General features: G+C 32.3%; 4 protein-coding genes across 6 annotated transcripts; 3 read left to right on the forward strand and 1 right to left on the reverse strand.

The window, feature by feature from the left end:
• Window positions 1-656: 656 nt before the first annotated feature.
• LOC130677541 (organic cation transporter protein-like) lies at window positions 657-8,921 on the reverse strand. Of its 3 annotated transcripts, none has more exons than XM_057484333.1 (11): window positions 8,770-8,907; window positions 8,471-8,548; window positions 6,970-7,129; window positions 6,671-6,887; window positions 6,438-6,544; window positions 4,736-4,890; window positions 4,009-4,198; window positions 3,058-3,187; window positions 2,680-2,995; window positions 2,408-2,592; window positions 657-896 (listed from the first exon to the last, which is right to left on the reverse strand). In XM_057484333.1, exons 2-11 carry the CDS (start codon window positions 8,526-8,528, stop codon window positions 726-728), a joined length of 1,689 nt encoding a protein of 562 aa, XP_057340316.1. In that variant the 5' UTR covers window positions 8,529-8,548; window positions 8,770-8,907; the 3' UTR covers window positions 657-725. The 3 variants fall into 3 exon arrangements, with proteins under 3 accessions (XP_057340316.1, XP_057340317.1, XP_057340315.1); XM_057484334.1 differs by having other exon boundaries at window positions 8,777-8,844; XM_057484332.1 differs by lacking the exon at window positions 8,471-8,548 and having other exon boundaries at window positions 8,770-8,921.
• Window positions 8,922-9,469: 548 nt separating this feature from the next.
• LOC130677542 (facilitated trehalose transporter Tret1-like) lies at window positions 9,470-14,157 on the forward strand. Its single transcript, XM_057484335.1, has 7 exons — window positions 9,470-10,542; window positions 10,883-11,066; window positions 11,157-11,556; window positions 12,350-12,545; window positions 12,823-13,267; window positions 13,343-13,654; window positions 13,722-14,157. The coding sequence occupies exons 3-7, from the start codon at window positions 11,433-11,435 to the stop codon at window positions 14,112-14,114; spliced, it is 1,470 nt and encodes a 489-aa protein (XP_057340318.1). The 5' UTR covers window positions 9,470-10,542; window positions 10,883-11,066; window positions 11,157-11,432; the 3' UTR covers window positions 14,115-14,157.
• Window positions 14,158-15,833: 1,676 nt separating this feature from the next.
• LOC130677005 (facilitated trehalose transporter Tret1-like) lies at window positions 15,834-18,439 on the forward strand. Its single transcript, XM_057483523.1, has 5 exons — window positions 15,834-16,089; window positions 16,259-16,454; window positions 16,526-16,970; window positions 17,667-17,978; window positions 18,044-18,439. Exons 1-5 carry the CDS (start codon window positions 15,966-15,968, stop codon window positions 18,437-18,439), a joined length of 1,473 nt encoding a protein of 490 aa, XP_057339506.1. The 5' UTR covers window positions 15,834-15,965.
• A 973-nt stretch (window positions 18,440-19,412) lies between these two features.
• LOC130677007 (facilitated trehalose transporter Tret1-like) lies at window positions 19,413-22,076 on the forward strand. Its single transcript, XM_057483524.1, has 3 exons — window positions 19,413-20,380; window positions 21,018-21,329; window positions 21,390-22,076. Exons 1-3 carry the CDS (start codon window positions 19,907-19,909, stop codon window positions 21,804-21,806), a joined length of 1,203 nt encoding a protein of 400 aa, XP_057339507.1. The 5' UTR covers window positions 19,413-19,906; the 3' UTR covers window positions 21,807-22,076.
• The last annotated feature ends 102 nt before the right edge of the window (window positions 22,077-22,178 follow it).

Genomic DNA, 22,178 nt, shown 5'->3' on the forward strand with positions numbered 1-22,178 from the left:
CGGATGGTACTGACTGATTCAGCAATCGAAGGAAATGTCGAGCAGCTGCTGCGGGCTGTGGCTGATGAGTAAACGACTCATATATATATATATATATATATATATATATATATATATATATTGACACGACACGACCACTGTCGCATCTGTGTGTGACACAAAGAAAATGTAAAAGAAGTTGTCTCTATATACTCTCTCATATCTTCTCTAGTTCCTGCTCTTAAATTGCTACTCCTCTCCTCAGAACATTGTCGACTTAATCAAACATGATTGATCTGATTGCAAGACTATAAAAAATTTTTTTACTTAAAAAAAATCTATTGATAATGTCAAATACGACAGAGTTATCTCGAACAATTTAATGAAACCAATAATTTATTTAATTAGTAATTTAAGAATTTATATAATTTTTTATGTCTATCAATTTGTTGGACCGTCAATTACACACGAGTAATAAAGTAAGTAACCCGAGCATTTAGAACATCACATCTATCAGTATGTATATTGATAATTAAAATAGATTATTAAGCCACGAGCGACGCGAGGCTAATGAACTTTGTCAAGATCTCCACAGCCTCTCGTTTTAATTGAGCTTATAAAAACCCAATAAAGGCCACTTAAAATTACCACAACTTTAATTATTTTGTTTACTAATTTCAGTTTAAATAATTAGCTTATTAGTATCTTTTATTTATTAAGATCAGTACATTTTAAATTAATTAAGACTAATTAATAATAACAGACTTTTTATCAGACTTATATCCTATATTTTCAGCTTCTTCAATCGTATCCGGTAATTTACAACCCAACGTTTCAGGAAATATAAACGAAATAATTCCTGCTGTTATTCCCATGCATCCAAATAATATCAGCGGTAATGATTCCACAATTATTGCCTACAAAAATTAATTTATTATTTTATTAAATTTTTTACGCTACAAATCTTAGAAGAACTTGAGGCAAAACGGGACACCATTTTTAAAAAAAAAACTTTTTTTTGTTTACAAATGCTTGGTTACGATTTAAAAAAAAAAGGAATAAATTATGAAAATTTCAAATTACACGTAATATCCACTGACCAACTTGTCCCAACCTTTTGTGTACGCACCGTACAGTGAGAGAAAAAAATCTTTTTGAATTGTATATTCTTACTACAAGAAATTATGATATTAAAAATTTTTAATCTTATATATTTTTGGCGCTAAAATTTGAAGATTTCATTCAAAATAATTTTCTTAATCGAAGAAACACAAGTTTATTTCAAGATATTTTAAACTTCTTTTTCTCGCCTCCGGGCGGAAATCGTCAACTTTCGTTCCGCTGTGCAAAACGAAGTTACCGCTTTCCGCCTCCGTCGAGAAGAAAAATAGTATTGACACCTTGAGAAGTAAATAAGAAAGCCTCAGATCACATGTTTGTTGACCTCGGCTCCGCTTCGGCCAACAATTACATTTCTTACTTTACTGCCCTAGGTGTGTAATATACTATTTTGACAGTAGTGCACAGAAAAAAAAGTTAACTTGAGTCAAGAAAATATTTTTAAAGACAAACGTTTTCGGAAACCAAGTCAAGATTTTCTTGAGCCAAGAGAATTTGTCTTGGTTAAAAAAAATTCGTCTTGGTCGGAAAAGATTTCTACTTTATCTGAGAAAATTTAGGTCTCCAAAAAAATTTTCTTGAATCAAGAATATTTACCTTCAGTCAAGAATTTTTTTTTTTCTGTGTGTAAATATATTTTGATTTTCTTCTGTCAAAAAATTTATTCTTCGCGCTAGATATGAAATTAATAATGCGATAGTTCTATGATACTGAAGTTAGCTGCCGTCTATTAATTTTTTAAATAATAAATTATTAAAAAAAAATATTTGAAAAAATTGCACCTGTAGTTTTTTAAATTGTCTACACGTGCATATTTTTAGTTTTTGTTTTGGTTGCAATTTACTTGTTTTAAAAAACCCGAAAATTACTAATTGTCTGCTAACTTCAGGGTCATAATAATTTATATCAATTTTTTACTCGAAAAAATATTGGTTTCACAAAAATTTTTTTTTTCTCAGTGTAATTAAGCATTTTTAAGCAAAAGAACATTTTTTTCCCATAAAAATAGTTTCTCATTTTGCCCCGGATTCTCCTACACAAAAAAAGGAATTCTCGGCGCAAGAAAAATTTGGTATTATGATATGAAATCAAAATTTTCCTTAAGACTTAAAAAAAATTCGTAATGCAAAAAATTTTTCTCGCCCCAAGAAAATTTTTGTTTTCAATTCATAATTCAAAAATTTTCTTAGAGCAAGTAAACATTTTTTAGGGAAGAGTAGTAATTTTATGCGCCAAGAAATCCTTTTTTTCTGTGTAAATAATCAAAATTTTTTTATTTTTTGAGAAGTAATTTATCTTAAATGCTTACTAATAAACGAGTTTGAGGAGCAAGAATAGAACCAATGCGCCCAGTCATGCTACAAATACTAAGTAAAAAATGCCGTGCTGTTGTTGGAAACATTTCTGCAGTATAAACATAAACAGCAGCAAAAGCCATTGTTATGCAGCCTTTACCGCTCATATATATGATTATTGGTGCATAAGACCATGAATCTAAGTAGACAGCAAAATGTTTATTTATTTATACTTAAAAATGATAATAAAAAAACGAAAACAAGTAAATAAATACATAAAACTTGCCTTTGGGGATAAACTGAATGCAGAGACAAAAAAATCCGCTCAATAAAAATGAACCAGATAATGTACGTTTACGTCCGGCGTAATCGATAAGTATCCAGCTGAGAAAATACGCGGGTATCTCAACGAAAGAAACAAGTATGAAATTGACATATTTATCACCGGCAAATGCAACTGAGTTTAATGACAATCCGTAGTAGACAAACGTATTTGTAAGCCAGCAGAAACAACACGCGAGTAATCTTATCAGAAGTTTTGGACGTGACAATGCCTCCGTCACTGGCGATGAATTTTTATAAGACTCTATTTTTTTTCCTTGCTAATATTACAAAAAATAAATGTACTTTTAAATTATATTATTTTTTTAATTTTATTTATTACCGTTGGAATTTCAGAGTTTAATTGTTTGTAAACACTCATTTCAATATTATCCCATTTGATTCCATTTACTTTGGATATTTTTCTGTAAATTTTTTCTACTTCATTGAATTTTTTTTTTGCTATCAACCATCTGGAAATGTTGCATAAAGATTTTTTAAATTAATAATTTATGCGAGGCCACGGCGAGTGTTGGAAGTTATTTTTTGTTTAAAAAAAATTTGGTTTATTTTAATAAATTTTTCAAAAGTACGGTAAGCCGAGGCAAAATGAGACACCATTTTTTAAATAAAATTTTTTTTGACTAAAAATTTTTAGTTGCAATTTGTAGAAAGAAAATGAGGTAAGTTGATCATCGATCAATTCAAAATTTTCATTCAAAAATTATTTTATTTAACACTGAAAAAAGCTGGCTGTGAGGTAAAATGGTTCACTATTGAAATTTGTTGATTTATTAATTTAATTATCAAAATGAGCTATAATGGTCATTGGTCAAGTGCAAAATCCAGCAAACGTACATTTTTTTTACTGACTGTCCATTTCACCAGGTTCAGATTTTGGCAATTTAAAAAAAAAAATTACCGAAAATTTCTGAGTGACTGCATTACCCGGACTGATCAACTTACCCACTTACTGCGAACCATAACAAATATTTTTTTTAAAAAATGAAAATTTTTTAATCAAAAAAGTGATGTCTCAATTTTACCCCGATCTCCTCGATAAATTTAAAGATCAATCAAAGATCAAGATTTTGCAACTCTAATAAAATTGTTTTTTTTAGCTGATACACATTTTGGATTCATCCATAATCTTTTTTCGCGGTGTTACAACTTTTTTTGACAAATGATATTCTGCAAGTAATTTAAAGTTCTCACATGCCGTGTCTCACAATTTAATTATTAATCAAACTAACTAATGAAAAAAAAAAAAGTAAATAATTATTTATAAAAATACCTTATTGACTCAGGTATCACGAATGGTAATAATATAGCTAACAAACCAGGCGCAAAAAATACACGAATAATATTTCTCCATGACTTCAATCCCATCGCCGTCAGTCCTAATAACATTTCTCCTAACGCATAAACGCAGCACATTATCGTGCCGCTAAGTACTCGTCGTTTTTCTCCAGCTATTTCTAATACTAGAATTAAAGAAAATTTATTTTTAATGCACCCGTCAATCACAACTGAATTACTTAACTATTATTTTCTATTTAAATAAATAAATATATATGTTTTTTGTTAAAGAAATTATTAATTATTTATGCGAGAATGTGAAAAACCGTGATTGACAAGCATATAAACTTTATTTATAATTTATAATATATATATTATTCTCACCACGTAATTACGACTTATTGTTGGACTTGACACTAAATTGCGTTTCAGAATATTCATTAAATATTTTCAGCTTTATTTTTATAAACTTAAATTTTCTTTACCGAAAAAAATTCTCATTCAAATTTTAAATCAAATTTATTTTTTCTAATATTAAAAAAAAAATTATTTATAGCAATAATTTAACAAAATAAATTTTAAATATTCTCTAGGGCATACTTTTACTAATTTACTTACCTTTTTTTTTTATCATAAATTAAAGTATTTGTAATAGTATTGAATAATTAAATTATTCAAATTTTCACCTTTAAAATTATAATTTATAAATAAACAATGCTTACTTAAAATAAATCCAGTACTATAAATGCCAGCAGACGTAACAGATTGCATAAATTCAAATACAATAAACATCAAATAATTTACCGAAAACGATTGAATAATTCCAACGATTCCACTTAAGAATGTTTGACTAACAAGTAAAGTTCGTCTTCCATATCTTAAAAAAATAAATATAATTATAACAATCATCAGCTTATTTTTGCACTGTAAAAAATCGGGAGTGAATCCAGATTTTTTTATGGACGAAGTGATTTCGGAGTGTCCCGGAGTTCGCGGAGCTTGGAGAAACATAATTATTTCAATAAATAATTCATTCAGATATTAATAATTAAACTTAAAATAGGGGAGACCGGGACACGACAGCCCCCTTAAGCCGGTAATTATGTTTTATGGCTTTTAATCTATAGCTCAACCTAATTTAGTCCTTTCTTAAACAAATCCATTAAGGTTTTACCAAAACTCTAAAAAAAAATTTTTTTTTCTGGGGCACGACGGCCCCCCTCCAAAAAAAGCTTAAAGAAAATTTGTTTTTTTTTTATTGAAAATAAAAGATTTCAACCACAAATCGTCCCTTTTCTGGGTAAATCTCGTAACTACAAAATTATAATTTTTTCAGAAATCGGTCAAAACATCTATTCTGTTACACGTGCGTTAACGAAAATATTAAAATTCAAAAGTCTCTTGAACATTCTGTTAAAATTATTAAAATTTGGAGCTTTTTCTACGCAATAGCAGTACTAAAGAATGTTTTTCACCCATAATTTTAATTATAAAAAAAATTTAGTTATGAGGTTTACCTAGAAAGGGGACGAAATATACTATTTCCGCACCTTTATAATCCCATGAATTTCAAATTTATTAGAAAAAAAATTTATTTAGCTGATATAAGCAGATTTATTGAAATTTTTGATTTTTCATTTTAACCACAATATAATCTGTTGACCTAAAAGAGCTTTAATCAATAAATTTTTCAAATTCATTTTAGTTTAGAAAAAAAAAAAATTTCTGTAGCAAATTTCTTTTTGGTGGTCTATTTTGCCCCAGATATCGCAGATCAGCTTAAAATATCTTTAAAACATCAGAGGTATCACGATTTAACCGAAAATGAAAAAAAAAAAATTTTACAAAATTTTTGAGGGGGGCCGCCGTGCCCCGGTCTCCCTTATTATGTTTTTAATCTACAAAATGTTTTAGAAACTAACTAAATTATAATGTCATATACATAATACATAGTGAAAATAATAAATTATTGAATAGCTATAGTGACATAGCTTTTATGGAAATATTTTATATTTCGGTACAATATGAAATGTTATCTCGTGATATGGTTGATGTCAGTCATATGACAGTTTGTGACTCAGTGGAATTATATTTTTTCAAGTTTTATTATCAGCTGCTTATAATTTTTGAAAATCATTTCGCGTTAATATGGAAAGGGAGCTCGTAATTATTTCCGTATTCAATATAAATGTCAAAATATCAAAAACCTAAGCTCGCTATGTATTAGTATTTTTTTTATAATTAATATTTTCCGAAACTTCCCTTCAGAGTGAAATTCACTCCGAGGGAATTAAATACATAAAATACATAAATACACAAAAAAAAAAATCATCCACTTTGGGTTCACTCCGGATTCACTCCGCAAATTTTTTACAGTGTGAGTTCCAGTGAAAAGAAAAAAAAATAAAATAATAAATAAATTACCTATCAGATAGATATCCTGCAAACATTAAACCGACTAATTGACCTAAATTATTAATCGTACCGACTAACGTTAATTTCCACCTATTTTCATTACAGGTAATATCCCACTGCCATTTAAATTAACATGACAATTTCGAATAATTACCGTTATTCATTTATTAGTTAATTATTATTTAAAACAACCTTAATTAATTTATTATTTGCCTAATAATAATATTATTATCTACAATTACCTCATTCAATATTGTTTTCTCATGAGGATTGTAAACCCAACTGTTACATCTCTCGGTTTTGTTTGTAAATGATTTTGACGTACAAACTTTTTCCAATTTATCTTTTGTTACAGTAAAATGCTCACAGCTACCGAAGTTGTTTTTTTTCGGCGAAGAATATTCTGACCACGTTGTGTTCAAAATTGGTAAAGTTGAATCACATTCTGGTATTATACATCTAATTTAATTATTCATTAATTTATTTATATAGTTATTTATTTATTTATTAATTATTGATTAAAAATTATTTAAATTCAAACCTATAATCAACTTCACCGGATGTAAATACATAACCAAGTGCAAAACCAGCAGATAACATTAACGGTAAACTGACAACAACATAAACAATTAATTGATATTTTCCCAACCGGTCTAATTCATTTAAATTTTTATTACTCAAATGTATACTTTCATTTTCATCTAAAAATTGTAATTTAATATTAATAATTTTCATTAAAATTAGTTAATATTTATACACTGTAAAAAAAATTTGGTGTGAAATTGGTCCCCGCGGACCGTCTGCTCGGTGTGAATTGACGGTGTGAAATTTTCTTGGTGTGAAATATCAAGCCGTGTACCTTTACTACGTTATGAGTGTTTTCTTTCACACCGTTTTATTCCGAGTTGAAATGAGAGCCTATATAGGCCCATCTAGCCCGAAATAGATCCAATTGAGAGCCCTGTAGCCCTCTCCCTGGTAAAAATTTTTCGGACTTCTGTCTGAAAAACTCAGTTCTAGAGTTCTAAAGACTTTTTTAAACAAAAGTCCGAAAAATTTTCACCAGGGCTAGCTCCGACTTTGAACCCAGAGGTCTGAACATTCTCTGAGAGGTCCGATTTTTAACTTATATATGAGACACATATTCAATTTTGCCTGGATATATCCCGGATATATACTTTTTTCGTGAGGGTTGTCCGGTAATATAATCTGCAGTTAAAAATTATCGAACAATATATAGGTTACAGCACTAGTATATCATTATTATTATTGATGCACCAAAAAAATATAAACTTTCAAAATTAGTGTTTGAAATTATAACCCGGTACTTGAGAGTCTCTTTGAAGAATTTTTAAATTTCAAACATTAAATTTTATAATACGAGTCATCAATTTTTAATGTTTAAGTTACGATTTTTAGTTCAAATATCAACTTTTCCAGCATAGACAATAAATTTTAATATTTATCCTATAATTATTTACGTTTTAATTATAAATGAAAGAAATACTATTTAGACAGAGAGTATTTACTGATCACTTTATTATTATATTACACAGAAAAAAAGAATTTCTGGGCACAAGAATTTCATTGTATTATAAATTGAACACAAAAATTTTCTTGGGACGAGAAAAAATTTATTGACTCAAAAAGTTTTTTTTTGCTCTGAAAAAATTCATTCTCGCCGTAAAAAAATTTCTGTTTTCAATTCATAATACAAAAATTTTCTTGGGGCGAGTAAAAAATTCTTGTGCCGAGAAATCCTATTTTCTGTGTACCTATCGTTTCTCAATTTACGTAGTTCATATTTTTCATGTGTATGTTATTTCAAAATAAAAATTAAATACCTAGTATCGAAGTAATTAAGAATTTTGAATCAATAACTTATACATTGACACAATTTCTAATTCACAGTCCAAAATTTAACACCGTTCTATATGTAACTTTCACACCAGCATTGTTAAAAATTTTAACACCAAATCATTCACACCAGACCGCGGATTCAAAATTTTTTGCAGTATATTTACATTTAAATTATTTAATACCTTGTTTTTCTTTTACTATAAATGTTAAATTTACTTCCTCGCTTTCTTTATCCTCCATTTTTCACACAGAATTTAATACTAAAATAATTATTTTTAAATTAACATTGATTTTTTTTTCAAATATATAGATAAATTTACATTATAAATAATTGATAAGTTATCATAATAGATAAATAATTTAACTTGAAATGTTTGTAAAAATTTTGTAACAAAAAAAATTTAATTGAAAAAAAAAAATTAAGAAAGAGATAAAAATAAAAAAATAAAGAAATTGTAATAATTATCATAAATGTACTGACACTTAACTGGTTTGATAGATACAAAGCGATATGTTACTAAGAGACAACGCGCGTTAACTTGGACTTGCATTTATACACTGTACAGTAATATAAATAAACAAAGACAAGATATCGTGTACATGTATACCGGATGAACCCTCCTTTCACTAATGTAAGAGCACGCGGTTTAGTAATTGATAAATGAGTGGGACAGCATATTATTATAAAATGCCTATAAATGACGCACTGTGTGAACCAGTGCTGGGCTTATTCGATTAAGAATTCAACCAATCAACAATAAATAAATATATTTTAAAAAAAATGTCATAAATTTTATTTTAATACAACTTATAAACTCTAATTGATGTTATAAGTGAAAGTTTTTATTTTATCAATAAAATTTTGTAATTTTTTTTTGTAAAAGAGTCGAAGAGATAACGAAGTTTTAAAGTGATTATATTTAATAGTTTTTGTGTAAATAGAAATAAATTAATGAAATTGATTGAAATAAGGGCAAGCAGATTACTGCAGATTAAAGATTTAAAAAGTAATCAATGATATTTATTGAGTGATTGCAAAGATATTGGATCTCTATCAGAATGACGTAATTGGGTCATGTTTTATGTGTTAATGAGATAAAAAATTTTTTGAATTTTTCGAGATATATGCGTACGCATATTTTGTAGAGGCGGTATTTTTATGATAATCTTATCAGAGATAGGATCGTGGTGATCAGTTAAAAGTAAAGAAGAACCACGATTTCTGCTTTACTGATGTAAGAGTTCAGCTTTACTAACTATGGATTATTTAATTTGAAATAAAATACTGCCCTGGTACCCAAATCAGTTGAGATCAACTAACAGTCAAATTGAAGCAGATATCTCACGTGTACGTGAGATTAAAAATTGAAATGAAACATTTGACATCTCAATGATGTCTAGTACACATGAAAAACTCGATATAAAATAGCAACTTTAATTCTACGTCAGCTTGTGTGTGGTTTTGCGTATAAGAGAGCTAAAAAGTTGAACTGAATTTTTTTATATATACTGTACGTCATCGAGATGTCAAAAGTTTCATTTCAATTTCTGAGCTGAAACTCGGGTTTCCTGGGTAGCTAGCCTGGCAGCCAAGTTGGCAGCAAGTTATCGACAACCTACTGCAGCAACTAGTCGCCAATTTAGCCGCAAAAATTGTCATTTCCATAAGTTAACAGCAACTGGTCGCAAACTTTTTGAGAAAGTTGGTGACAAAAATTGGCATTCCATTAGTTGACGGAAAGTTGCCTTCAATTTTCTCAGAACGTTGGTAACAACTTGCAGTCAACAACTACAAAAGCTGAAAGTTGTCGTCAATTTGATCGTAACTAATTGACGACAACTTTTTGATCAGAAATTCTCGCTATCAATGTATTTTGATCACAAGTTGACGGAAATCTAAAACCGAAATAAGATGTCAAGTTGACTGCAAAAACTTGATGGTGCAAATATCTGAGGATTACACGTTATCTTTTAACTACACGTAGTTAGAGATGAGCACTAGTCTCGTGACGAGTAATTTTACCCACTTTTGACCGTCACAAACTACTGCGATCTAGCAGAATACATTTGAATTTAAACTAATAATATGTTTTGGAGGGAAACGCGCAGGTACTCTTTGTACTTAGCTTTGTAATAAATCGCATACTCTTACAATTATTATTTTTTATTGATTTAAATACATATGTGCGTGTAATCATAATTGAATCCATTGTTTATTCTAAATTACGATCGTAGCCGAATGCTTTATTGCTAGGTAATTAAATTATGTTACTTTATTTTTTTTTCGAAAGTTAGGTAGTTTAATTTTACTACTTGAATCTATTTTTATACACTCTTGCCATAATTTAAAGGAACAGAAAAATTTTAGAAATTTTTTAGTGATTTTTGCAAGGCTGTAACTTCGTGAAAAATATTCGTATCGAAACAAAAAAAAAGCATTTTGTAGTTTGAAATCTCTAGTTTCGACGCATTTTCATCAAATTTTTTTTAGATCTTCAGCCATTGCGCAAACATGAGAAATACCGCGAGACAAAAATTTTCTAAATTTTTTTTTTCTTTGAGAGAGTCCACGGGCTGCGAAAATTTTTTTTCAGCTAAACCAAGGCATAGGTCGGTTAGCAAATTTAATCAGCTTTAATTTGCATTTTTTTTTAAATTCGTAAGACAACTGGTCGCTGAGATATCAGCCTTCAAACGAAAAATTTTTGCTCCAAAAAAATTCTTGTCTTCAATTTATGAATCCAAAAAATTTCTTAGGGCAAAAAATCCTTTTTTTGTGTAAGTACTTTTAAATTTAGTAACGCGATTTATTATCAAATAATTTATTAAACAATTTTGATAAATTCTTATTTCATTTGATTGTTGAAGATGACAATCAATAGATCGATTCTGATTAAATGCAAAACAACCTCGTCATCAAGTGTAAATTCGATAATGTAAAAATGCGGCGGAGCAATCGAAAGGTTATTTATCAGATAATACTTATTAATGATATTTATATGACAACTAAATGTGTGCCAGTGGTTTCATTTGGATTATTTTTCGTCCGTGGTATCTCATCGTTAATTAATTCCATGGCATCCATACAGTTTTTGTGTGTCAATTCGTGATTTCTTCTTTACCCTGAACAATAATAATTCCACAATGAGTAACTTCGTCGAACAAAGCTATGGAGATAAAAAAAAATCCCTCGCTAACAGCAATAAAGTCAAGATAATTAACTTGGAAAAAGGTTCCAAGGCACCACAATTTATTGCAGCTATTGCTGGTAATTAATTTTTTCTTTATAATCTACATTGAGCATTATCATTTTTTTTACAGAAGAACATTATTACGTCTTGTAACAAAAAAAAATAAAGTTCAATAACTCGATTATTTCACGATAGAGTACGATATCAGCGGGATGATAAGTTATTAAAATTGATATTTTATTAAATCATACGGCCGAGTATAAAAAAAATCGCATGTCGTCCCTGATTAAAAAAGTTCATTGAAAAGGAATGAAAATTATTTCAATTCTTTTCAATTTCGCGGAGGTTTTGGAAAGTATTGAATGGAATTGAAATTTCGATCATTTGAATACTTTCTAATTCTTAAAATGGAAATCAAAAGTATTGAAAAGAATTCAATCTTTCATCATTTCAATACCTTCCAATATGGAATTATTTTGGTATTGAGAAGGATTCAGAAAGATTCAAAAATTTCAATTCATTTGAATCTTTTTCAATCCCACACATGACCCGAAATGTGAAATTATTTTGGTATTGAGAAGGATTCAGAAAGATTCAAAAATTTTAATTCTTCTCAATCTCATACGTGACTCTAAAATTCGAAACTTTTTTAGTATTGAAAAGTATTCGAAAAGATTAAAAATATCAATTCATTTGAATTTTTTCCAATTTGTCGGAAGTTTAAAAATTCTTATATTATTTTGGGATTGAAAGGTATTAATTTTATACCCAAATGAAAACCTTTGGGTATAGAAAGTATTCAAAAGGATTTAATTCTCATCTTTTTCAATGAACTTTTTTAATCAGGGCGTACTTTGGTAATAATTCTAGCGAACATTTGTGTGATGGCTGGTGGCGCGATGGTTGTCTGGTCAAATCCAATTCTTTTGATGCTTGGAGAAGATCCAGTGAATAAAGAAAATCCTCTGGGTCGGCCTGTCAGCGCAGAAGAAGAATCTTGGATTGGATCACTGAATGCGGTGGGTTCAATGATCGGAAGTCTTTTTCCAGGATATTTTGCTGAAAGGTAATAAAAATTTAGGGCCCGTTCACGATAAATTTTACCTTTTTAGACCCCCCTCCATACATGATTAGAACTGTAATTTTAAAAAACCGAGAGAAAAATTTGAAAAATTGTTCGATGAACGAACGTCCCGATTCCTTAGACCCCTGACTCCCTTTGTCACAGTAAGCGACACCCCCTCCCCTCTAAGTGCGAATGTATTTTATCAACGGGTCTTTATTGACAGGTCTACTAAACTACTATATTTGTATATGATAAATATCGATACCGTCAATTTTAGATTTGGAAGACGTACAATATTATTGGCCAGCGTCATACCGTCAATGTTAAGTTGGACACTGATAGGCATAGGAAGAAGTATACAAGTGCTGTACATGGCAAGATTCATTTCAGGTGTAGCCGTCGCTATTGGATTCGCTGTGATTCCAATGTACTCTGGTGAAATTGCAGAGACTTCAATTCGCGGGATGCTTGGATCACTATTTCAAGTATCTGTTACCCTAGGTCAATTATGGGCTTTTATCATTGGTCCGTACGTTTCATACACAACTTTTTGGATCTCTTGTGCTGCACTACCGATTGCCTTCTTCGTTCTCTTCTTACCCATGCCAGAGTCCCCGCACTACCTGGCAGCAAAAGGTCGGACAGAGGACGTGATCAAAGTGCTGGCAAGATTACGCGGGAAGAGTGAAGATGCTGTTAGATGCGAAGCGAGTGAAATTGAGGTTTCAAATAAATCCATTCTATCAATTTCACTAACAATAATTATTGTCATACGCATCTATTGTATATTTCTCTAGGCGTATGTTCAAAAATCGTACTATCAAAAAGCGACGATCATGGACTTGTTTAAGGTCAAGGCAAACTTTAAAGCTTTGATTATAACATGCGTACTGGTGACTTTTCAACAGATGAGTGGCATCATTGTCGTTCTTCTTTACTCAGAACTTATACTTGCGAGTGCGGGAGACAGCGGCATCAGCTCGGCGCTTGAAACTATTATTGTAGGACTGGTCAAGCTTGTCAGTACCTGTGCTAATCCACTGGTCGTTGATCGACTTGGACGTAATATACTGCTGATTATATCTGGCATAGGCACTAGTTTAAGTCTCGTAAGTCAACGGTTAATTTATTCAAATTCGTTATAAGACGGTGAAGAAATGATGGATTTTTTTTTAGGGAGCACTTGGAATCTTCTTTTACCTCAAGGACGCAATTAGATGTGATGTCAGCGGTATTGGTTGGCTGCCAATATGTTCATTAATTATGTACATGGCGACCTACAGCGTTGGATTAGGTCCCCTTCCTTGGACAATTATGGGGGAAATCTTCGCTCCGGAAGTTAAGTCCAGAGCAACAGCGATAACTGTTTTTCTTAGTTGTTTTTTAGCATTTGTTATCAGTAAATATTTTATAAATATCGCAACGTCATTTGGTCAATACACTGCCTTTATGTTCTTCAGTTTTTTTTGTATTCTAAGTGTCTTGTTTACTGTGTTCGTGATGCCCGAAACAAAAGGAAAATCACTGCAAGAAATTCAAGACGAACTTGCCGGAAAATCTCGTAAATAAATAATTGTTTTTAAAACTATGTTTCAAAAGTAATAAGCTAAAATTTAAATATCATTGTTTTATTTTTTTGTTACCCTTAACTTCCCCGAGCTCCATTTTACTGCGATTTGGCTTGAATAATTAGAGTGTGACTTGCTCGGGAAAGTAGAAAATCTATCAGGGGATGAACAAGCGGATAATTGTAGAGGTGGGTAGTTCCGGACCTGTATAGTTTCATGAACTATGTCTTTTGTCGGATACGTATCCGATCGTTCCTCAAAATTCACTTTAGTATACTCGCTAGTTCTTTTTTGTCCGCCACTGCCGTCATTACCAACAAGCAGTAAAGCAACAGAATAATTTTTGATTGATGATTTCTTATGGAACTTTGAGTTGAATACCAATCATAATTCATTCTCTATGTAGTATAAAATAATATAGTTCACCGTGAATGCGTCTTAAACACATAGGTCGCATAACGTAACGTTGTGTATCCCTGGCGGTTTTGAATCACCCTAGAAATACCCTGGAAACACCCTGGAATCACGGTGGATCCACGGTGGTTACACGGTGGTTACACGGTGGGTTTTTTTTTCATTTTATCACCGTGATTCCACGGTGGTTACACGGTGTACCCACCGTGATTCCACGTACACCGCGTAATCACCGTGGATACACCGTGGAATCAGGGTGGGTACACCGTGTAACCACCGTGGTAAAATGGTACAAACCCACCGTGTAACCACCCTAGATCCACCGTGATTCCACCGTGTTTCCACTCCCAGGGTGTTCCCAGGATGATTCAAAACCGCCAGGGATACTAAAATATCTTGTATGTCTACATTCTAAATACTGAACCTTTATGAGAATTAAAAACATTAAATAGTTCCACGGATGATTCCAAGAACTAGTTCCTTTTCGCTCCGGAAACGTTCCAGGTTCAATCCGGAATGTTCCCGGAACTACCCGCCTCTAGATAGTTGCTTGTTGAGAACCCGAAAGAAACAAGTGGAAAAAGTTCTTTACATAGGGTATGGGAAGAAGTTGCACCCCACCACTAATCCTACGCAAGCATGTTGACCAGAGCTGGGAGTCTGGTGCCACGGGGCCTTTCCAAGCCCACTGTGACCAGAGTCTCTTTATTTCCTGAGATAGGAGCAGTGTTTGGCCCGAGAGAGGTAGGACTCGTGGTGGCTGTGGTTAGATACCACGCGCAATGAGGATTTTTGATTATACTTCCGGTTAATGTCCACCTTAGTCGTCACTTGATTATATTTTTCGACTAAGAATTTCGTCTGGGTAGAAGATGGGCCCGCAGCGCGTGTATGCCCAAAAGGGTAAGGAACCGCCCGTCAAACGGAGGTGGACTTCGGTCCCCTTACATTAATTAATTTACCCTCAACTGTGGTCATTAATCAGTATCATGTTCATGGTAACTTTTCTTATTAGTTGGAATATAATACGATATATTTATTATTCAAAAACTTACTCAGATTTAATAAATCTTTGTTTTATTTAATTGCTGAAGATAATCGATAGATCGATCGATTAAAAGCAAAACAACAGTGTTATCAAGTGTCAATTTTATGATAAAGAATTCGGCGAGCAATCAAAACATAATTTATCAAATAATCCTGATTATTGATATTCATATAGAAACTAAATATATGTCAGAGGTTTCATTTTGAATATTTTTTACTCGTAGTATCTTATCGTTAATTAATTGCTCAGTATCGCTGAAATTGTTAAATTAATTGTCGCAGAATGGAAGCTGGTGATTGTTAGAGGAATCATCAGTTCTCTACCAATCGGTTGCTTTGTTTGCGTGTAAACCCGTGATTTTTCTATACCTTCGAATGCAATTATTCTACAATGACTCATTTGATCGAACAAAGTTATGATGATAAAAAAATATCCCTTAACAACAGCACTAAGATTGAGATAATCAGTTACGAAAAAGGATCCAAGTCACTTCAATTCCTCGCAGCTATTGCTGGTATTTAATTTTTCATTTATAATTTACATCGAGCGCCATTTTTTTTAGGAAGAAAATTTTTACTTATTGTAGCAAAGTAAATAAGGTTCAATAACTCGATTATTTCATGATAGAGTACGATATATATTAAAAAAAAAAATTGCATGTCGTACTTTGGTAATAATTCCAGCAAACATATGTGTGATGGCTGGTTGCGCGATGGTTGTCTGGTCAAATCCAATTCTTTTGATGCTTGGAGAAGATCCGGTAAATAAAGAAAATCCTCTGGGTCGGCCTATCAGCGCAGAAGAAGAATCTTGGATCGGATCACTGCCTTCGATGGGCGCAATGATCGGAAGTCTTTTTCCAGGATATTTTGCTGAAAGGTAACAACAATTTTTTGATGCGTTTACCAAATTAATATATTTGGATACCGTAAATATATCCATGATTGCAGGTGGGGAAGACGTTTAACTTTATTGGCTAGTATTGTACCGTCAATCTTAAGTTGGATCCTGATCGGCACAGGGAGAAGTATAGCATTCTTGTATGCGGGAAGATTCATTTCAGGCGTAGTCACTGCTATCGCATTTGCAGTAATTCCGATCTACTGTGGAGAAATTGCGGAAGCATCGATTCGAGGGATACTTGGATCCTTATTTCAAATTTTCATTACTCTGGGTTTATTATGGGTGTATTGTATTGGTCCGTACGTTTCTTATACCCATTACTGGATCGCTTGTGCTGTTTTGCCGATAGCTTTCTTTGTTCTCTTCTTACCTATGCCAGAGTCCCCGCACTACTTGGCAGCAAAAGGTCGGACAGAGGACGTAATCAAAGTGCTGGCAAGGCTGCGCGGGAAGAGTGAAGATGCTGTTAGATACGAAGCGAATGAAATTGAGGTTTCAAATAAATTCATACGGTTAACTGACAGTTGGTCCGAGTACAAATGATCCGCCACCATTGATCCGTGGGCAATTGATCCTAGTGATAATCGATCCAAGCGATAGTTGATTCGCTGACACTTGATCCAAACGATAATGCAAACAATATTATTGGTTACACAAGTTGATATCCCCGAATAAAATATCAGTTCAAGTCCTTTCAGAAAGTAAGTCTCCGTCGAAAATTTCGGTTTGCAATGATAGTGCGTAGTAACAGGGAGAGATCTGACTCATTTTCTAAGAGTGGGGGTTAACATTTACGGCGACTCACTTTCTAGAAAAACTATAAATATGTTAACAAAAACGTGTCCAATGGTAATGTGCCCTTTTTTCAAAGGTTTGTGTGTATGTACTTACAATTGTATGTTAACACACCCATGCTTGCAATGGTACTGAAAAAATTATCTAGTGAAATTAATTCACACCAGAATCAAGTACTCTAAGGATAAACTACCCCCAAATTTGTAATCATTCGGTCAGTTGTTACTCAGATCAATTACGTTTCAAATCAATTATCGCTCAGACGAATTGTCGACGGATTAATTATCGCTTGGATGAATTGTCGCTAGGATCAATTGTCTTCGGTTCAACGGTCGTGTCACCATTCAGACTATCAATTTCATTAGCGATAATTATTATCGTATATTCCACTAGGTGTATGTCCAAAAAGTTGACAAGAAAGAAGCGACGATAAGGGACTTGTTAAAAGTCAAGGCTAATTTAAAAGCACTGATTATAACATGCGCATTGGTGGCTTTTCAACAGATGAGTGGCATTGGTGCAGTTCTTCTTTACTCAGAACTTATATTTGCAAGTGCTGGAGATGCTGGTATCAGCTCGGCACTTGAAACTATTATTGTAGGACTTGTTCTATTAATTGGTTCCTGTGTTAATCCGCTCGTTGTTGATCGACTGGGCCGTAGAATACTACTGATTATCTCGGGTATCGGAACTGGTTTAAGTCTCGTAAGTCAATGGTTCTATCAGTTCAATTTCATTGCAATGAAGAAATGATGACTTCTTTTTTTTAGGGAGTTCTTGGACTCTTCTTTTATCTGAAAGATGCAGCGAAAATAGATGTCAGTGGTATCGGTTGGTTACCATTAACTTCGTTGATCGTCTACATGGGAACGTATAGTCTTGGGTTGGGACCTCTTCCTTGGACAATTACGGGGGAGATTTTTTCTTCAGAAGTTAAATCCAAAGCGACGGGAATTACAGTTTTTATTTCCTGTTTCTTAGCAGTTGTTATTAACAAATATTTTATGAATATTGCAACAGCATTTGGTCAATACACAGCCTTCTGGTGCTTTGGAGGATTTTGTATTTTTAGTGTTTTTTTTACTGTTTTCATTTTACCAGAGACAAAAGGAAAATCACTTCAAGAAATTCAAAATGAACTCGGGGGAAAGCTTGCAGATAGTTAATTGTTTTATAAATTATTTTTCAATAAAGTTTCTATATTGCAAACAATTAATATTTTTAAATGTAGAAATTTTTGTACTATTAATTGCCATATATCGTGTATGGGGGGGGGGGGGGGCTCTAAAAGGGTAAAATTTTGCGTGACGTATTTTATGAACGGCCCTAATTGTTGAATATGATAATCAAATACATCGATTTTAATTAAATACCAAACATCAGTCTCATCAAATGTGGAATCGATTATGTAAAAATTCAGCAGAGCAATCAAAGTATGATTGATCACATGATACTCATTAATGATAATGATATTCATGTCGAAACTAAATGTATGTCAGAAGTTTTATTTGAATTAGTTTTCGTCCGCGGTATCTTATCTTAAAATAATTGCTTAGTGTCCGTGAAATCGCCGAATTCATTGCCATCAAATGAAAGCTGCTGACGAAAAAACCTCAATTACTAAATAAATTATCAGTGAATCTCTACCAAGCCGTTGCTTTGTTTGCGCAATTATTCTACAATGACTAATTTGATCGAACAAAGTTATGATGATAAGAAAATATCCCTTAACAACAGCACTAAGATTGAGATAATCAGTTACGAAAAAGGATCCAAGTCACTTCAATTCCTCGCAGCGATTGCTGGTATTCATTTTTTCGTTATAATCTACACTAAGCCTTACTTTTTTTTTAGGAAGTAATTTATCACGTATTGTAATAAAATAAACAAGTTAGATTAGATTGATATTTTATTATGCCAAGGCACAGGCCAAATGGAAAATTTTAAGTACAAGATACAGGAATACAATATTTTTAAATTAAATACTAAGTGAAAGTGAGAGTCCATAATAATGAACATAATTATAAAGTATAGAATAAAATAGAATAAAATATACGACAGATTCAACTCAAATATTTACTTTGATACAATTTCTCGATAAATTAAGAATACTATAATTAACAGAATTTCTAGGCACTTTTGTAATAGAAAGCAAAAATAACATGATAAATTTTATAATCTTAATGATCTTGACGATCTCAAGCTGAGCAAGTTAAATAACTCCATTGTCATGATAATGTACGATGGCTATCAGTAAGATAACAAGTTATCAAAATTGTTACTTTACTTAATTATATGGCAAAATATAATTAATTAACTATACAAATATCAAATTCATTTCTCCTAAATGTAACGAAAATGAATGATGTCATAATTTGGTATGAATTCCAGCGAACATATGTGTGATGACCGGCGGCGCAATGATAGTCTGGTCTAATCCAGTTTTGTTGATGCTCAGCGAAAATCCGGTAAATGAAGAAAATCCTCTGGGTCGGCCTATCAGCGCGGGAGAGACATCTTGGATCGGAGCACTGCCTGCGACTGGTGCACTGATCGGAAGTCTTTTTCCTGGATACTTTGCTGAAAGGTGATAAATATTTATTACTGTGATTAATTAATTGATATATTTGTATATGACAAATATAGAAACCGTCGATTGCAGATGGGGGAGACGGACAACTTTATTGGCCAGCATCGTACCGTCAATCTTAAGCTGGACACTGACTGGTACAGGAAAAAGTATAGGAGTCCTCTGTGCGGGGAGATTTATTTCAGGCCTAGTGATTGCTATTGCATTTAACATAACTCCGATGTACTGTGGGGAAATAGCAGAGACTTCAATTCGAGGGATACTTGGTGCATTTTTTCAAGTATCTATTACTCTTGGTCAATTATTTGCATTCATTATTGGTCCGTGCGTTTCTTACACCCATTACTGGATCGCTTGTGCCGCATTACCGATCACTTTCTTCGTTCTCTTCTTACCCATGCCAGAGTCCCCGCATTACCTGGCGGCAAAAGGTCGGACAGAGGACGTCATCAAGGTGCTGGCAAGGCTGCGCGGAAAGAGCGCAGATGCTGTGCAAAACGAAGCGCAGGAAATTAAGGTTTCTAACGAATTCAAACTGCGAATTTCAATACACAAAAAAGGCTTTTTGTCCTAAAAAAAAATTTTTCTATTTAAAATGGAAACAAAAGTTTTCTTAGGGCTAGAAAAAATTACTTGACTCAAGATAATTTCTTCTCGTCTCAATAAAACTTACATTTTCAATTCGGCAGTGTTACAATTCTACTCACAACATCTCTACTCAAGGGAAGTAGCTACAATTCTACTTACTCACTACTTTACTCAGCCTCAACTCTACTCAGTTTTTTTTTTTTCTCAAGTTTAACTTTACTCAGTTATATCTTTACTCAGCTTCATCTCTACTCACATATTTTAGCCTATCGATAAAATATCAATTCTTTGTGAGTAGAATTGTAGCTGAGTAAAGTTGTCACTGAGTCTAGTTGAAGTTGAGTAAAGTTCGTAAAGATATAACTGAGTAGAGTTAAACCTGAGTAAAAAAAACTGTGAGTAGAGTTGAGGCTGAGTAAATTTGTTTTCCCTTAAGTAGAGATGTTGTGAGTAGAATTGTAACACTGCCTTCAATTCAAAAAAAAATTTTTGCACCAAGAAATCATTTTTTTCCGTGTATAATACCAATGATTATTATCATATACATTTATTGTATATTCCACTAGGCATATGTTCAAAAATCTTACTATGAAAAAGGGACGATCATGGACTTGTTTAAGGTCAAGGCTAATTTAAAAGCACTAATTATTACATGCGCATTAGTAACTTTCCAAGAGATCAGCGGCATCGGTGTAGTCATTAGTTACTCAGGACTTATATTTGCAAGTGCTGGAAATTTCGGTATCAGCTCGTCACTGGAAACTATTATCATAGGAGTAGTTCAACTAATTGGTTCGTGTGTTAACCCACTGATTGTCGACCGATTGGGACGTAAGATCCTATTGATCATCTCTGGTACAGGATCCGCTCTAAGTCTTGTAAGTTAATGACTCAAGTAATTCAATTCCGTAGCAATGAAGATGATTGTATTTTTTCAGGGAGCACTTGGCCTCTTCTTTTATCTTAAAGATGCAGCAAAAAGTGATGTCAGTGGCATTGGTTGGTTACCATTAACTGCACTGATTATGTACATCGCAACTTATAGTGTTGGATTGGGTCCCCTTCCTTGGACAATTACGGGCGAGATATTTTCCCCGGAAATAAAGTCCAAAGCATCGGGAATAACTGTTTTAACTTGTTGTTTTATGGCAGTTGTTGTGAGCAAATATTTTATAAATATTGCTACGGCATTTGGTCATTACACAGCATTTTGGATTTTCAGCTGTTTTTGCATTATCAGTATTTTTTTTACTATATTTGTTGTACCAGAAACTAAAGGAAAATCATTACAAGAAATTCAAAACGAACTTAGTGGCAAAGCTGATTTTAATGAAAAGACAAAAAAAAAGCTGTAACGCTTACAATAATGAATAATACGAGACGGCAGCTCTTATGATGCTAAGTCGCGAGGGATTACATTACAATAACGACTAAAAAATTTAATAATAATAATTATCAATGTAATAATAATAATAATAATAAAATAAAATGATGTACGGATATATTCTTTGCACATTTATATAATTTTACATCCGTAATCATTAATAATCTAAATGTAGCGGACATTATTTAATGACTTATGAAATCACTACTCTATTTGTAAAATAAAATTATTTGATATTTTAAAATGAAAAATAATTAAGCAATGAAAGCGAAACCGTCAAATCTATTAAATTGACGTAATGTTTTTTGCACCAGTGATAAAACAAAAAAAAAACCAACGGACA

The sequence above is a fragment of the Microplitis mediator genome, chromosome 11 (genome assembly GCF_029852145.1).
Source record: "Microplitis mediator isolate UGA2020A chromosome 11, iyMicMedi2.1, whole genome shotgun sequence".
NCBI classification, from domain to species: Eukaryota; Metazoa; Arthropoda; class Insecta; order Hymenoptera; family Braconidae; genus Microplitis; species Microplitis mediator.

Excerpts from the sequence above, each read along its gene's own strand:
- LOC130677007 (XM_057483524.1), top strand. The coding sequence starts at position 19,907 with ATGACAAATATAGAAACCGTCGATTGCAGATGGGGGAGACGGACAACT. Across the intron at positions 20,381-21,017 it reads ACGAAGCGCAGGAAATTAAG|GCATATGTTCAAAAATCTTA; the intron begins GTTTCTAACGAA and ends ATATTCCACTAG. Across the intron at positions 21,330-21,389 it reads CAGGATCCGCTCTAAGTCTT|GGAGCACTTGGCCTCTTCTT; the intron begins GTAAGTTAATGA and ends GTATTTTTTCAG.
- LOC130677541 (XM_057484332.1), bottom strand. The coding sequence starts at position 8,839 with ATGCAAGTCCAAGTTAACGCGCGTTGTCTCTTAGTAACATATCGCTTT. Across the intron at positions 4,199-4,735 it reads TAGTACTGGATTTATTTTAA|TATTAGAAATAGCTGGAGAA; the intron begins GTAAGCATTGTT and ends CTTTAATTCTAG. Across the intron at positions 3,188-4,008 it reads GTGATACCTGAGTCAATAAG|ATGGTTGATAGCAAAAAAAA; the intron begins GTATTTTTATAA and ends CAACATTTCCAG.
- LOC130677005 (XM_057483523.1), top strand. The coding sequence starts at position 15,966 with ATGACTCATTTGATCGAACAAAGTTATGATGATAAAAAAATATCCCTT. Across the intron at positions 16,971-17,666 it reads ACGAAGCGAATGAAATTGAG|GTGTATGTCCAAAAAGTTGA; the intron begins GTTTCAAATAAA and ends ATATTCCACTAG. Across the intron at positions 17,979-18,043 it reads TCGGAACTGGTTTAAGTCTC|GGAGTTCTTGGACTCTTCTT; the intron begins GTAAGTCAATGG and ends TCTTTTTTTTAG.
- LOC130677542 (XM_057484335.1), top strand. The coding sequence starts at position 11,433 with ATGAGTAACTTCGTCGAACAAAGCTATGGAGATAAAAAAAAATCCCTC. Across the intron at positions 11,557-12,349 it reads ATTTATTGCAGCTATTGCTG|CGAACATTTGTGTGATGGCT; the intron begins GTAATTAATTTT and ends TAATAATTCTAG. Across the intron at positions 13,655-13,721 it reads TAGGCACTAGTTTAAGTCTC|GGAGCACTTGGAATCTTCTT; the intron begins GTAAGTCAACGG and ends ATTTTTTTTTAG.